Consider the following 16,303-nt stretch of genomic DNA (forward strand, 5'->3'; position numbering starts at 1 on the left):
GTTTTCTTTAGTCCAGGTGTTTGACATTAAAAATCCAGCTGGTATGATGTTGGCAGTTGGTTTTGGTGGTGACTAGATGGTGTGAAGAGAAACTGCAGTTGGGATAATCTTGTGTGGTGTCAGGGAGTGAGGAGTCTTGGTGAAAAGCTGGAATCAGCTGCAGTACAGCAAGGGAGAGACTCTGCACACATGACTGTGACAAGCCACACTCCACTACTTACTCTGCTTGTAACTTCCTAAGGTTCATTTTCTAAAAGAAAAAAAGGTGGGAGAAGAAACAAAACACTTCTATCAGGTGACATCATATTGGCATGGTGCCTCAGCACGTTGTACATCAAAATCTATTGCATGCACCTTTGTCTTTTGACAATCGGTCCATAGTTTACTTATGCAGAAGGATGGACGTTTGCCCATAGAACTTTGGATACATATGCATGCACATATATATGTATCAAGATTATCACTTGGTGATGAAACAGTCTTAAGTAAACTTTTGGGGAACAAGGTACAGCCTGCAGGTTTCTGCCATATTTCTTCTTTTTGTTTTAGTTGATGATGGTGCTGCAGAAAAGGAAACGTTACCAGAATTTGGAGAAGGCAAAGATACAGGAGGACTGGTGCCTGGGAAATCATTAGTCTTCGCAACACTGGAGTTGTGTGTTTGTATTCTTGTCAGACAGCTTCCCCAGCTCAACCCTAAATTAACTTGCAGCCCTGCAGTTCAGTCTGGAAAACATCTGTTATTGTCAGAAGATGGAAGTAGACTGGTAGCAGCAGCATTGGTTATTCTCTCTGATGTTCCTGCAATCTGCTCTCCTGAAGGTATGCTGTTTCATCACAAGGAAAGATTAATGAAAAAATATTGGGCTCTTCTGAGCCCCTTTGTTATTACCTAATTTTCTCAGCTGGATAAATCTGGCAGCAAGTTTTGTTGATTTGCTTGTGACAGTTTCCTGTTCTAATTATGTTTTTGACTGTCAGATTACAAAACAAGTTACAAAACTGAAGCAATTAAAGGAGTAGTTTTTCTTTTCCTCCCACACATAGCAATGCAATTAATAGATTCATTTGTTACAGGGGAAGTATGAGATAGCTACATGATTCTATTCTACTTGAGTCTGTTTTGGAATTTATAATGCAGACCAAATTAAATTTGAAAAGGAAATGTATCATGTTACCTTTCACTGAAAGCCATCATTTGAACATTAGGAAACCACTGTAGGGAGTTATGGTTGATTTCTCAGATTAGTTGACTTTTACCCATGATTAATTTTAGGTTCACTCCAATCTTTAAGATGGTTCCCACCTCCCCCAATATCGTATTCATACAGAGATCTTTCAGTACTGTTACAGTCACACCTACAAACCATTTCTGCCCTACTCCTCTCTTCCCACCTTAGGTATCTGTGTTATACTTTATACAAATTTTTGCACTTACCAGCCCTGGAAATTTATTCTTTTTTCTTAATTTGTTCTCTGTTACAAGATTCTTCTTTGGGGGATAATGTGCTCCTAATGAAATAGTATGCAGTTCTTGCTGTAGGGTGATGATATGATTTCTCTTTTCCATCTGCACCTCATTATTTGTAAGTTCAAAGCAAAAGGAAACAAACAGAATCACTTAGATAAGAGGGCAACTCTCTTGTATGAAAAATAATGTGTGATTTTTCTTTTTTCACTATAATTCTTTTTGTCTTTAGCTCTTCAAGTTGTTCCACAAACTAAGAGCTTGCAGGATCAGACTAGATGGGATGTTTACACTAGAGAACTTGAGCATTTAAGTCAGGTGACTAAAATGAGAAGCTTAAGCTTGGTTATGCAGTCAGTTGAATAAGGAAGCATCTCCAAAAGTCAATGCATATAATCAAAGAGAAGAGAATTCCTATGTGGAATTGCATCACTTTTTCCCCTTTTATAGGTAACTGGAGTTACAGTCTTGTGACTACCATGTCTCTTACTTCAGGCACTTGCCATGATATGTATGCATAATAAAATTTTCAAATAAATGATGCTAATGAACCGCATTTCCTGCTGAATTCAAACAGTCATTTTTCAGAGACTTGGCTGTTTAAAAATAGAAGGTAGATGTCCTCAGGTACAGAAAATACTTACGCATTAGTCAGAGACCCTCATTATTCATTGAACATCATTATGTTAAAATCTTCAGAAGCATTTTGCTGATTAGGGAAGGACATAAGCATATTAAGCCATGTGCTTAACTCTGTGCTTTGCTAAATCACAACTTAAGACAGAAACAGCACATAAGTATGCTGTTTTCTAGATTGTCTCCAATATGTGCAGAAGTCTGAATTACTATTAGATTCAAAGACAAAAGAACATGCAAAACTGCCATTCCAAGTTATTCCTGTGATTTTATTTATTTTTTTTTTAATAGTCCCTTATTCTGACATGTCAACCATCAGATTCTCAGGGAGAGATGAAGATCTGTTCAGTAGGCTGTGCAACAGTCTGTTCTCTGCTTAGGTCTCCTCTTTTCCAAAATATTTGTTTGAGGTTTTTATTATAATTCTAGGAATTTTTGTTAGGCATTTTTAATCTGCGATTCTCTTATTGATTGTACTGAATTGTTGTCTTTAGTGATTTCCTGGAGCAATGACATCCTTGGCTGACTACACATCACATGGGAGAAGTGTTTCCTCTTACTAGTTTTGAAATTACTCTCTGTTAATTTCCTTCACTGTATTGTCTTCATTGCAAAATATGCATAGATGCTTATAATTTGTTTTCTGCTATTCAGTGCTTTGTATACTTCCATAGCTTCTCTTCTGTTCCTCAGTGGTTCTGATCTTTCTGTTCTTGCTTTTCTCTGAACATGGTGTAGTTCCACACTTCATATAATAAAATCATCAAAGATATACAATAACTTCACTTAAGCAGTCTGACTCCATGTTTGCTATAGCAAGTTGTAGGATATTTCAGATCACACTGCAAATTACCAGTGCCTCCATTCAGATAGGAGATTAAAAAAGATAAGTTATAAATAAAAAAGAGAATCCAAGAAAACTCTTTCTTTTTCTAATGTAAAACATACCTGATTTTTTAAACTTCTGTGACATTAAGTTGCTTTGTTTTACAGGAAGTGTTTCAGTTCTTCCTACTATCTTGTACCTGATTATTGGAGTACTTAGAGAAACTGCTGTGAAATTGCAAGATGGGCAGTTACCGTTGATGGTTGCTGCATCTCTACAAGCTCTTAAGGGACTCTTGTCTTCTCCAATGGCTCGAGCAGAGAAAAGTCGAACAGCTTGGACTGATCTTCTGCGCAGTGCTTTGGTCACAGTGCTTGACTGCTGGGATCAAGGTAAACACAAATTTTGAGTCTGTATGTTTTAAAAAAAAAGGGGGGGGTGAAATCTTGTTTGCTTTTATTTAAATTAAATTCATGCCTGTCTTTAAAAAAAGACTAATATCTTAGTCACGGGTGAATTAGTTGGCTACTGAGTACATGTTGAAACTATGGTGCAGACTGGTCCCTACAGTTCATATGAGAAGTCATCACCTGTGGAGGTATAAATGTGGGGTTGCAGGCTGACCCCTGTGTTCTGTAGTGCCACAGTGTAGCTACACGGTATGATGGAATAAACAGGGGTTACAGCATACAGTTTAGTATAAAAGCTGTACTGCATGCAGATTCAGCACAAAGAATTAGTGTCTGTATTGAAGCAACGGGTATTAAAACAGTAGGTGAAGAAAAAATATTTCTGTCTTAAAGTTAGTTTTCTGTGTGCTGCTTCTTCAGCTTTCTGAGTTTGTAGTACTTTTAAAATTCCTTACATTTAATCTCCAAATTGTAACTTGTTGATGGAACTTTTGTTTAGAGTGCTGGTTTTTTAAATTATAGCAAAAGTATATATGTTCTTAATGAAAATTGTAAACAATTCTAAAAATAGGTTGTACCTTAATACATCATACCAGTTCTTCAAAGATATTTATTGTACTTTATACAGTAATGTAATAGGAGTATGCTGTTATTTCTAAATGTGCACATAACCACTTCTTAATTCCCTTTTTTGGCCTTGGCTTTTATTACAGTAGAAGTCCATATCAGTGCATCAGAGCACGTCATGTATTTAAAATAAGAGACTCCTGAAGAAACAGAGGCATTGATATTTCTATTCCACCTCTTTATATAATAACACTTGAATTCATAGAGTTACTTTTTAATGCAAACCTAACAGTCTGCTTACTTTATTGACAGCAGATGGGCTTCTCCAAGAACTGGATGAAGTTAGCCTGCTTACTGCTATTACAGTATTTGTTATGTCTACCAGTCCAGAAGTTACTACCATAGAGTGCCTTCAAAAGCGTTGTATTGAGAAATTTAAAATCACACTGGACTCCAAAGATCCTCTTGTAAGTATTGGTGAAGTTTTAAGAAAATCAGTATCATATTAAATGGATTTTAGCTTATTTTCTGTGCAGTTGTTTCGCTTGTCCTGTGTGTTGATTCCAGTTAATTCTGTCCTAACTGTATCTGTTGTATTTTAAAGTACAGTTCGAACAAGTTAGCAAGCACATGTCCAGAAGTACATTTTCTCATTTTTTATTCTGTATACAATTCTGTATTCCTATAGTTTTTTTTTTATTGGATCAGACTCAGAGCTTTATATGTTGATAAGTACATGATGCAGTCATGTAGTTTTGCAGGCACCTGTTTCATTTTATTTGTTCATTTTAACTTCAAAACACAGATACTGTCTTTTGCACAGGAAATCCCTCACCTCTGTGTCTTTGGGAGCTGGAGCAGGTACCACTACATTGTACTGTCCCATAAGCATCAGCTCTTGGCCACTGCTGGAGGCAGGATATTGAACAAGATCAATGCTTTGTTCTGACCTAGTATTCATATTTGTACATAGTTGCTTTAGACTGTATTGCTACAGTTCATCTGTTACTATTCTTCACCTAAAAAAACAATGTATCAAGGGAAAAAAGTTGTATTTAGTATCACTGCAAATACAAATGGCTTTTCTGGGAGTTGAGACTTCCTCAACCTGAAAGTCCAGCTCTGAAAAGAACATGCATTAGATTTCATGTTTGACTGACAATTTGCCATAAACTGTTTTTCTTGCATCTTCTCTGTATATATTTGTGTAGTAACATAGGAAACTGGGGATGCTGAATATGGCTGCAAGAAAATGGTAGTATGCATTTGCAAATTTTAGCCAAGTGTTTAGGCATCTTAGCCTTTCAGAAAATGTGCAGGAACTTTAAGGTTATGGTCCTGTTGACTTCCAATGAACTGCAAACTACTGAACCATTTGAGGCTTTGTAATACTGTGCCTACAGTTTGGCAGAGGTAATGCTTGTGTTTTAAGCACCTGTTTTCAGTCATCTGTATTTGTGCAAGAAAGATTCTATTTTCAAAACAGTTCTAAGACACAATCTTCACACAAAAATAATATTTTTTCCTTAACTAAAAAATGTAGGAAGATGTAGGACTCGGTGGAAAGAAACAGGAAGCATGATCTAATTTCTCTTAATAATTTGATTACAAGTTATAATGCTCCTATAAAGTATTATACATTAGAGACCTGCAACCTGATGAATTTTCAAGCTGTAAGACACATATTTCTTCTTCCCTAAATTTTTTTCTGACAAGCTGTGAGTTCTAAAACAGTCAGACATGTATTTTTAAGTGCAACACTTTGTAACTGCAAATTTGATTTTTCCCTTTAGGTACAGCATAAGTGCTACCAGCTGCTGCACTCCATCTTTCAGCATCCAAACAAAACTGTGTCATATCCTTATATTCGTTCTCTAGCACCATACATTGTGGGAAAACTGCAGGAAACAGAAAAAGCAAAACCTGAAAATGCTGCTGAACTTCAAGTCATTCAGGAGGGAATAAAAGTGGTTACAACTCTTACAGCGGCTGCTGAGGAAGAGCACCGTAAGTTACATCCATTACCAGTATCCAAAGCGTTAGACATGCTGAAGCTGCCATAAGTAACAAAACAAGATGAGCACTAGAAATCCAGTCCTGAGCACTATTTGCTAACAAGAATGTTGGTTCTTTTTACCATACAGTTCAAATAACTTTTTGAGCTGTATAGTTTGTGTTAAATGTTAACTTAGAGAAATACTTCTAGGTAGGATCTGAAGATGCTTTTTAAAAGTGTGTGTTTAAGTTGTGTTTTCCATGTTTACAGGTGCTCCTTTGGTGGCCTGCCTTCTTCCCATCCTTATCTCCTTTCTTTTGGATGAAAATGCCCTGGTTTCTGCTACAAACTCAGCAAAAAATCTACATGAGTTTGCTTTGCAAAACCTGATGCAGATTGGTCCCCAGTACTCATCAGTTTTTAAAAAACTAATAGCTTCCTCTCCAACTATGAAAGCCAGGCTTGAGTCAGCTGTGAAAGGCAATCAGGAAAGCATCAAAGTGAAGACTGCTAAACATGCAAAGAATCCTGGGAAAAGTTCAAGCATTCAGCTAAAGACCAATTTTCTTTAAAGTCTCATATTGTCATTTTATGCACTTTGATATCAACAACAAAAAATGTCCCTTTTAATTTCTAATAAGAGCAGGATCCCTGTGAGTCGACCTCTCATATTTCAGTCTGCACTGAAGTATTACAAAAAGTTTTTAAGAGAAAGCAAATCTCTAGGTAACTTTCTGTTAGTGTAAGACTTTTTACACTATGCATAAATCTATCAGAATCCATCTAATTAGTATTTTTGGATTATTTTGGACTAAAATACCAGAAATGCACATGCCTACATAAGTATAGTGAACTTTACCATAGATACATTTAGGAGCAGCCCACGCTTAGCCATTAAGTAAAATTAATTTTGGTTTAAATCAATGCTTGTCAAAAATAAGTTACCCTGATTGCTTCTTGGATTTAACCGGGACATAAATTTACTTGCAGGTTGTAATCTATCCTAATTACTAATTTAACACACTGCATCATTAAGTAAACAGATTAAATATCCTTGTAAGCCTTACAATAGATTATTGTTGATCTCAGAACTCTCAACTCAATAAAGGTAATATTGATAGCTTTAATCCTAATAACTTCCTGAGCTGGCCGAGATGTAGCAAATGTGGCTCCCAGGGCAGCACCGGTGGGACAATTCTGCACGTGTAAGTACCTGCAGGCTGGCACTGCGCTGCCTGACACAGCCTCACTTTTCAGGGTGTATACTCGCATTAATTTTGGATTAGGCTAGCCAGGCAATTGAAGCTTACATATCTTGTCCAGGATAGGACAGCAATTTTAATATACTGTGCCTCGATTCAGACATCTGCTCTATCCAGATGTGTGTTTCCTGATCTTTAAATGATCGGTTATATGTACTCATAACTCACCTAAATGTATGTATCTCTGCAATGAGAGATGGACATATTTGAAGTCAGCATGTCCTGTATCAAATTAAGTGCAACAAACTCATGATATGAAGTATTTAATTAACATTTTTATCAAGAAACATATTTTAATATAGAAAAATAACTATCAAGCTTGCAATGGCTATAAAGTATTTTATACAGGTAGTGTATTGACTTCTTTCTTGATACCAGTATTATCTAAACCAGACACTATGAAACTGAGGATAGCATTTCCTTCTTGAATCTAATTACTTTAAAAAACCACAAAATTACAGAACTGAGAAACACACTGTGACTCAGGAAAAGTGTGATGTACTGTATTTTTATTATTATAAGTTTTGTATATAAATATAATTGTAAATTGTACAGAATTAATCATTTGACCAAAGTTCTAACAATTCATTTTTCTAATTTACATAAATAAAGCTAATTTTCTTCACTCAAGTTTTGTCTTAGTCATTTTACCCATAGTAAAGGAGCTCTAAGGACTCTGTAACAGAAGAACAATGTAAAGCTGCCGCAAGGAAACTTGTAAGAAAAGTTTGGGCTGATGCACCAAAGCCTGTGACTCAGCACAGCAGAGGCTCCTCTGTTCTGTGCAGCACAGTGTGGGAATGGGTGGGACTGGGGAGACAGACTTGCTGTGTGTAAATCCCTCTGCTGTGCCAGCTGCTGAGATGTGTGAACGATGGCTGAAATCCCTTCCATCTTTCCCCAGAGAACCAGCAGTTCTTTGTTCCACCTCTTCATTGCAGTCGAATTTGTAGTTGTTGTCTGTATTGAAAGGGAGTTACATGAAATTTGGCAGCTGCTTATCTCATTTATCTCATTAGTAATTCTCATTATCTTCCCTTCAAAGTTTCCTGGGTACACTTTTTTTTTTTTTTTTTTTTTCCCCAAAGGCAACTTCTGGGAAATGGCAGTGATTCTTAGGGGATTTCAAACTTTTAAATGAAACTTATGTCGTGTTTACTGTCAAAGTGGCCAAAAATATTGCTGAGAAAGTAAGCCACTACAATAATTATTTGTGGATACTTGTTTCATTTTCAGTAATGTATAAGAACAGCATGAACCTCTTTTCACTAACATTTTTAATGTTTATAATACAATCTGATGAAATCCTACTTTGCTCAAAAGTGTTAAGAAACACGCCTAAGTTGCAAGAGCACCAAGCAAAGCTGTCAAAAGCCAAAAATTAAAGTTTAGAAGAGCTTAGTTCTAGATTTCTTAGATGACCTCATTGTAGTAGCTCACATCTGAATCTCTGAGAAGTGCCGTAGTTATGTGATTTGATGTTTCTTGGTCAAGTCTTGTTGCCACATGTGGAAAAGCACCGTTTTCAACATATATGTGTCTCCTAAATGCAGAAACAAAACCTAGTTCAATAAAGAGAAGCACTACTAGTTCTAAATGTCTTCTGTAAATTAGGACATCTGTGTGAGCCTGATTTATCCACAAAGTAAAAATACCTGTGCCCTGAGTTGTGCTTATCATGTCCATTTAAAATAAAAAGGTGGATCCCCATGAATAAACTTACTCATTTAAGATTTTATAAATGACTCTTACAGATATAATCTCGTTTGAGTTATAAAAAGAACTTGGCTTTGATATATCAGATATCTTTTACGCAGTCTTGTTTTTTTGCAAGGAATTTGCATAAATTTATTTTTCCTGAAGAAATAATGAAGACCACAGAGCAGTTTTGGTTTTAATACACGCTTTTTTAGGCATTGCTTGGCATTCCAGCTCTTACATTCCAGTAACTGTCTTTGCAATGAAGCATGTGGCCTGCATGCACACTTACTTTGTGTTTCCCCCATTTGTTTTTAAAGTTTAAAGGTTTTTGTGTGACAAAAGGCCCTGCCTATGCCTAAACTTAGGTGTGTGTATGTATATAAAAATATGGGTACATCACAGAAAGTAGCATTTTTAAGTGCTATGCAAAAATTATTTGCAGACAACTTTCTATTGACTGCAGCAAAACAGAATTAGTCAAAATCAAGCAAAAGCATCACACAGTTGGGATGTGGTTGTTTTTAATTGGATATAAGTCCGTAGCACTCCAGCTGAATGAGCAAAGTTTCTAATGGTCCTGCTTAGGCTGGAGTAACTCTGAGACTGATCTGGAGTGTTCCAAGGTGAAGCAGACACCTTCAGGCTGAGAGATGCATCAAACGATACACATACCACCCCAAAATAGGATTACCAAATGCACAGGAAGCATAGCAGGCTTTTTATTAATAAAAGTCAGTTAATAATTTGCATTTTCAAAGGGATTTTTTTTCCCAAGACTGCCACAGCAGTAATTGTGAGTTGTTGCAATTGCAGGAGGGAGGGAGTGATCCAGAATAGTTTGATAGTTTGCCAGAAGTAATAGTAATACTACTTAGTAGGGATCAGGCAGCTAATTCAATTGAATTTCAATGTAGTTTTAATTTGAATGAAGTTGGATGTGTCTGTGGCCATAACTACGTATGAGGGGTCACTGTGACAATCTCCTCTAAAGCTTCATCCATAATCTCACTGCTAGGTATACATTTTTTTGTTTTCAGCCTCCTGAAACGTACCTCTATCAGTAGACCACAAGTCAGAAGCTGTTTCCTAAAAGAGCGTGTTGTTTCCTGACCAGTGTTGGTCTGGTAACAAACTGCTCCTCTCTTCTTCCAGCGAAAAAAATGGCCAGTAAAACTTTCAAGCAAGGGGAAAAACCCTTAGAAAATAATCACGCTGTCCAATATTTAAATAAAAGGACAGTGAGGTAGATTATTCTTCTACTTCTCTGCACCGTGGTGTCAAAAACCACAGAAGAGTCACTCCCTGGCCAGCCCGGTCCCCACAGGCAGGCCCGGTCCCCGCAGGCAGGCCCGGTCCCCACAGGCAGGCCCGGCCCAGCTCTGCATGGAAACCCCGTGGCCTGATTGCACACCCGCAGGCGACCTTTCTCTTGAAATAAAGACGTAATGAAATAGTTGTTGAGTTGCAACTTCCAATCCTTAAAAATAGCCAATAAGATAAACTGTATTTTCATGCAGCTGAATGTTAAAAGAAGCACTTGGATTTGTCCATCTCTCATCCATGCTCTCATCTGAGCAACAGTGGAGTTGTTGTGGTAAGTGGCATTTCATGCCAGGCTCCAATTAGCTGAAGTATGGAGCAAGCAGTTCATTTTTACGTATATTGGTCAAGCTGTTTAATGATGGTAGGCGATAGCTTCAAAGATATCAAAATTAAAAAGCATATTTGGCTAGGTGTGACATGCTTTACCTGCCCCTAATGTATTTTTAGATAATGAATACTGAAAGTTGATTACGTAGAATAAAACTGAACAGATACACTTATACATTATGTTGGCTGTACAACACTAAAGATGCCAGTGCTACACCACCAACCTCCCAAAAATGTTGTGTGGTTCTTATTTTAGTTTTGATGTACAGTTGTAGACTTTTTTTTCCTAAAATATTCTCTGGATTCTCTGGAGAATAAACAGTTTATTATATGTAACAATGAGAGGGGAAATGACATCTAAATATAGCAAAAGTAGGGCTGAAGACTTTTTCTGAGAAACAGAAAGCAAAGCAAAAGCAGGCTTCCAAACCCTCCTGAAGTAATCTGTGGTAGATTAACCCAAATTCACTCACTCTGCAGCCAAATATAAACTGCTCTACCGTCCAATTCTCACTTCTATAGTCCCCACCATCTAAAGTGCAGGATCAGATTCTAAAAGGCAGAATGTGGCATCAAATCTTCTTTGCCGTGTACATATGCCAATTTGTCTAGCTACTTAACAGAAAAATGTGTTGTGTATATATGTAAAGAAGTTTGCAGATGAGGAAAGCCTGTTTCTGAAAGTTGCTGGTAAGAAGCTGAATTTAGTAGTGGAAAAGGTTGATAAAATCCTTTTCTAAGCTACTGCCTTATGCATTATAATTGTCTAACCTAAATTGGAATTAAAAAAAAAAAAAAGTTAATATTCATGTATTAAAATTTATGTGAATTATCTCATTGCTAATGAAATACCATGTAGAATTGCTGAGATTCCCTGTTGCTCCTAGTAGGAAATTTTTTTATTATTATAACCTTCTCTGGGGAAGATTTTGATTTTATTTTATTTTTGTAAGTTGGGTTTTTTTTCTCTGCCTGCTGCCTCAGTTCTCAGTGTCCTTTTCTGCAAGAAAAGGAGGTTTTGTATGAGACATGTTTTCAGTGGAAGTAAAAGCCTCAGGGATTCTGGAAACAATTTTGATGTACATCTAAAAATAGAAATATTATGCAATTTGAAAATGCAGCCTATCATTATGAAGGCAAATGCTCTTAACCTCATCCTCTCTCATGTAAGGTTCATGGAAAACACCAAGAAAAAATTGTCACAGATGTATGCATGTCTTCCAGGAAACACAGATATGAGGATAACTGGCTCAAGCTTTTGCCACCAAATGTACCTGAAACTGAGTTAGAAGAATGAAAGAATTTGCATACAGGAAAAAAATCAGATTTTCTTTTATGATACTACTTCAACTATATTTATTAAATGAGCAAGGATGGCATGAAGAGGAGTAATAGAAGAGGCAATACAAGTAAATGGTTTTTCACTTCCAATCTGAGGCAAGATGCAATCTGATGTTTAGCTGTCAGGGAGCCAAGTGACACAATAATGTGATCAGAGGAGGGTGGGTGGGGCTTTTTTTAGCCCATATTCCTCCTAGTTCCCTTTTGAGACCAACTAACCTAGGAATTATTTACTTTTGTAAAATGAGAATTCTCAAGAAGTACTCAAGAACGAGTGGTCCGGAGTTGGAGCCACAGCCCATCTGTAGGCACCCTCTAAACCAGGGGTGTCAAACTCCTTTTCACCAGGGCAGGGGGGGGTTGGGTGTGCACGTCAGCCTCGCGGTTGCCTTCAAAGGGCTGAATGTAATTTTGGGACTGTATAAATGTGGGAGTAGTTACATTTATACCGTCCTAAAATTACATTTGGCCCTTTGAAGGCAATTGCAAAGCTAATGTGGCCCCCGGTGAAAATGAGTTTGACACCCCTGCTCCCAACCATACAGTAAATATAGATACATGTGGACCCTTGGGGCTAAAAGGCTTGCAGCCTTCTGTCCTGATTTTCCCATATAAAGCCATGGAGACGTGGCAAAAGGCCATACCCATGCCCTCCCGTACCAGGAGGACAGGCAGACAGTGGGCATGGTATGAACTACCAAAGAGGTTTCCTCTTTTCCAAGTAGATGTCTTCTTACCTTTCCAGTTGGTTTCTACAAGTACCTGCTCACCCAGGCACCTGCTTTGGGATCCCTCTGGACCATGCAGCTACCGTTGCTCAGGAACACAATGCTGGGTGTACGTGTGTTGCTCAGTAACTGCCAGTGCCCTTGATCCATGCTGAGACTGTTGGTAGTCAAATACAAGTCAAATCCAAATGATGCATAGAAGAGAGCTGTTCTGCATGTTGGTCTGTGCCATAATGCAAGCTCATCTGTCCCTGATGTCCATCAGAGCAGCAGTTGCTGTTGACTGTTGTCGCATGCGTATTTATCCATGCAGTGTCCTCCTCAGCTCTGTGCACTTGCAGCAACGTTCGGAACCATGAACTGCAATGGTTTAGGATAAGCAACAGTCCACATAAGGACTCTTGGAGCTTTTCTGGCCAAGACAGGAGAGGAAAGGATGTTGGATGAACTGGCTATAGAGAGGCCATGGAAGCAGATTTGGAACATAAGACAATTACTGCAAAGCTTCTGTAAGGAGGAAAAGGGAAGAGGGAGAAGGAACTTACCTGGTTTGTCAAGCTTGAAGTGGCCACCAGGCAACATCTCTGCATGCGACAGGCCGCGTTTTTTCCATTATGTGAAATTTGCCAAAATCTTCTAGTGACTTCGATACATTAATGAGAGGAGGCACAGCAGCTCCTGAAGTACTGCTACTACCTGTGGAAACTGGCTGTCCCAGGCTGTGGTACATCTCAGCTGGATCAACTTTATGGCTGGTGGTCAGGATTTGAAACTGTATTCTTCACTGGTTTGTTTTGGCCATTAACTAAAGGTATGGCTTTCAGTGCTATAATTTTCTCCTTCAGAAGGTAACAAGTATATCAACTGTTAGGGATTCTCTCCTGACTGTCTAGGTTTGTAAAGCTGTGCCTGCACTACACAGGATGCCTCCTAAACAACTGAATCTTTTTTACATTTCTCATGTCTGCGTATTTCTAGTAAGTGCAAGAACTGAGACAGACAAGCAAGTATTTAAGATCCAGTTCCTGTTCATGCTAACACCCTGGAAGTCTGTGCAACTCATTGTTAGAGATATTTTCTGGTTGTCCTCCTTACGTTCCAGTAGCCAACACCCAGCCATGACTTGCTGAGTAACTGCTGCTGGGTACAAGGCCTAGAGGGCAACATGCTCCAGACTGAACCAAGAGAGAGTGCTGTGAGGATGGAGCAGGCCAGAGGGAGAAGCAGCAGGCAAGGAGCAAATACAAAAGCTGTAGAGGAAGCAACAACATTCTTGAGTGATTATTTTATATATTAAAAAAATGCTGAAGGATTAGGAGAGGAAGGAAGTGGGAAGAAGAGCAAGAGGCATACGCATGCCTATTAAGAGAAGGAAGATAAAATAATAATTAAATCAGTTACCTGGTTGACTCATTGCTTCAAAACAGACCAGGTGAGCTATCATAGCTTAATGGTTGACTGGAATCCTATAAAATAATTTACAAATGAACCTACTCTAATTTACAAAGTTCACACAATTTTATGATACATAAGCTTTGCGTGTTCTGTTTTGGACTGTTATCGTCAGGAAAAAAAAGATACTGCCAGCCGTCCATGTAGATCAAAGCAAAACACTTCGTACAAGCAGCACAGGATGACACAAGTCAATGACGTTGCTAGAACAAGTAATGCAAAGCTGCATGCATGCAATACCGAGAATCTATACCTGTCAACAGAATACGCAGAGCAGCCACAACTGGATCACATTCTGTGAAGTCTGTAAGTAAACCACAAAAACAGTCACTGCAATGACAGAAACTTCATCAGAAAGCACTTCCACACAAAATGCAAAGTCAGAAGACAAGTTTGAAGTGATGCAACCCAACTGCAGCAGCAGACACACGCTCTAGTTTCTGTGGCCTTTTCAGTATTGGTTACAACACCCGGACATACACACTTTGTGTGTTTTCGTCAGAAGGTTTTGAAATTACTTATAGGAAGTTACTTGAATTGCAAAATTTTCTCCACTGTCTCTAGATTAGGATTTTTACCTAAATTGGTGAGTAGTCATTGGAAACGAAGACCATTCCTTGGAGAGTGTTCAGAGGTCAGAAAGAATGCAGAGAGAGTTGGGAAGTGTTTGTCACTGTTCAGTGAGTTTTCCTAGGGCAGGCAGATGGGACCAGAGTGCGATTACTGGTTCCTGGTTATTGTGATCCCGGGGAACTGCCGGCTGCCTGTAATTGCCGGCAACAACTCAGTTCCTTCAGGGCAGGGAAGAGAGAGGGTAAATACCCTCAGCCTTTAATTACAGCTTGATCTTACTCCCCAGTTCTGAAGAAATGGAAGCTGCTGACAACACAGGCTGCATGAAGTAGGGCCTAAGAAGGGAACTGGTTTTCAAAAGCACAAATAAATGTGATTGTCGCCCTTCTGGGAAGAGAGGGGACATGGAAACGTGTCATGGAGGTGCCAGAGAAAAACATTCAGTAAAGACTGAATATTGCCGTGCCCTTGTTTGTTCCCCCCATCCCAGCTCCACCTGAGAGGGTCTAAATCACAAAGTGCCAGCTTTATTGAACATTATAGACGTATACTGAGGCCACATGGAAATTTTCATGCAAATAAGATACTTGTTGCGCAGGTTATCTGGTTAACAAGTCGTCACAGTTACTCAGTAGCAAATGCTCTCTAGAAATCAAAGCCTCTGAATTAATTCACAGCTACACCATTGCTGATGGATTGACTTTGGTGACAGAGTTGTTCCACTGCAGAATGATGATTGTGAAGTGGCTGAACTTTTAAACTTTTCCCATTTATAAATCCAAGACTATCCCATTTCTTAGCGGAACTGCAATTCAGTCACTGTTGACTCCTAATCTACTAACTGAATCACTAGAACTGGTGAATACATTCTCAGCAGTTAATGTTGTAACAAAGAAGATAGCATTCTGAAAACGAAGTAATCCCTGGAAACCTCAAAAAATTTAGTAACAATTTGACAACATTACTTGTAAATTTGAGGAAATTGACTATTTATCACTACTTTTTAAAGTGTTTATATAAGCTAAGTGTAGGGAAGCTTTTTTGTCCTGGGTTGTTTCTGGTCTAAAATCACGCTACTCCACTTTTTGTTCAACATAGATTAGAATCAAAAATACAGATGGGATACTTTTGTGAAAGGGTGATAATGAGATTAACTTCATCTTCTTACATTTTCTCAAGTATTTGTCAATCTGATTAGCCACTGATATTCTCTGGTTTTCAAGCTGAAGTTTGTGGAACTGGTTTAAGTGTTGAAACAGACAAATACATGTTACCCAGTATTTTTTTTCATGTGGGTCCACCACTTATTCCTCTCTTCAGACTTTGCCATGAGGCTGAGCATAAGGTTGTCCCACAAAGAGCAATCTGATCCAATGGTGCTGAAAGCGATAACCTCAGTAATACTTGAGCACGATTTAAATAAGATCCAAAAATTTTGGTAGCCAACCCTTGATTCAAAATACTGAAATTTCCTGGAACTTCAAGTTACTTTGTGTGTAAACCTTAGTCTGGAGAAAAGGAGGAAAAAATATTAGACAGACTGCAAAGGAAAAACATTAAACCTACTGCAAATTGGATTTAGACATGGCATTGTTTCTGGGCAGGAAAAAAAAAAAAAGCAGTAGAGGGGCTAATTGTCATAAATGTTATATCATTTGTATTTAAATGATTTATGGCTTGCAAAGTCCTGTCA

The 16,303-nt window shown here is 38.2% G+C and overlaps 1 protein-coding gene across 8 annotated transcripts in view; it reads left to right on the top strand.

Annotated features, from left to right (window-relative positions):
• Nucleotides 1-7,795, top strand: part of HEATR5A (HEAT repeat containing 5A) — a 67,300-nt gene extending 59,505 nt beyond the window's left edge. For 5 of the 8 annotated variants that reach the window (XM_082058470.1, XM_082058471.1, XM_082058474.1 and 2 more), the window contains 5 exons: nt 550-822; nt 3,098-3,322; nt 4,220-4,374; nt 5,701-5,914; nt 6,174-7,795. In XM_082058470.1, the coding sequence (XP_081914596.1) occupies nt 550-822; nt 3,098-3,322; nt 4,220-4,374; nt 5,701-5,914; nt 6,174-6,475 (1,169 nt within the window). In that variant the 3' untranslated portion in view covers nt 6,476-7,795. Of the gene's footprint in view, nt 1-11; nt 526-549; nt 823-3,097; nt 3,323-4,219; nt 4,375-5,700; nt 5,915-6,173 lie in introns of those variants that run through there. The other 3 variants (XM_082058472.1, XM_082058473.1, XM_082058477.1) reach the window with 2 other exon arrangements.
• The last annotated feature ends 8,508 nt before the right edge of the window (nt 7,796-16,303 follow it).

This window comes from Streptopelia decaocto (genome assembly GCF_964273445.1).
Source record: "Streptopelia decaocto genome assembly, chromosome: 7".
NCBI classification, from domain to species: Eukaryota; Metazoa; Chordata; class Aves; order Columbiformes; family Columbidae; genus Streptopelia; species Streptopelia decaocto.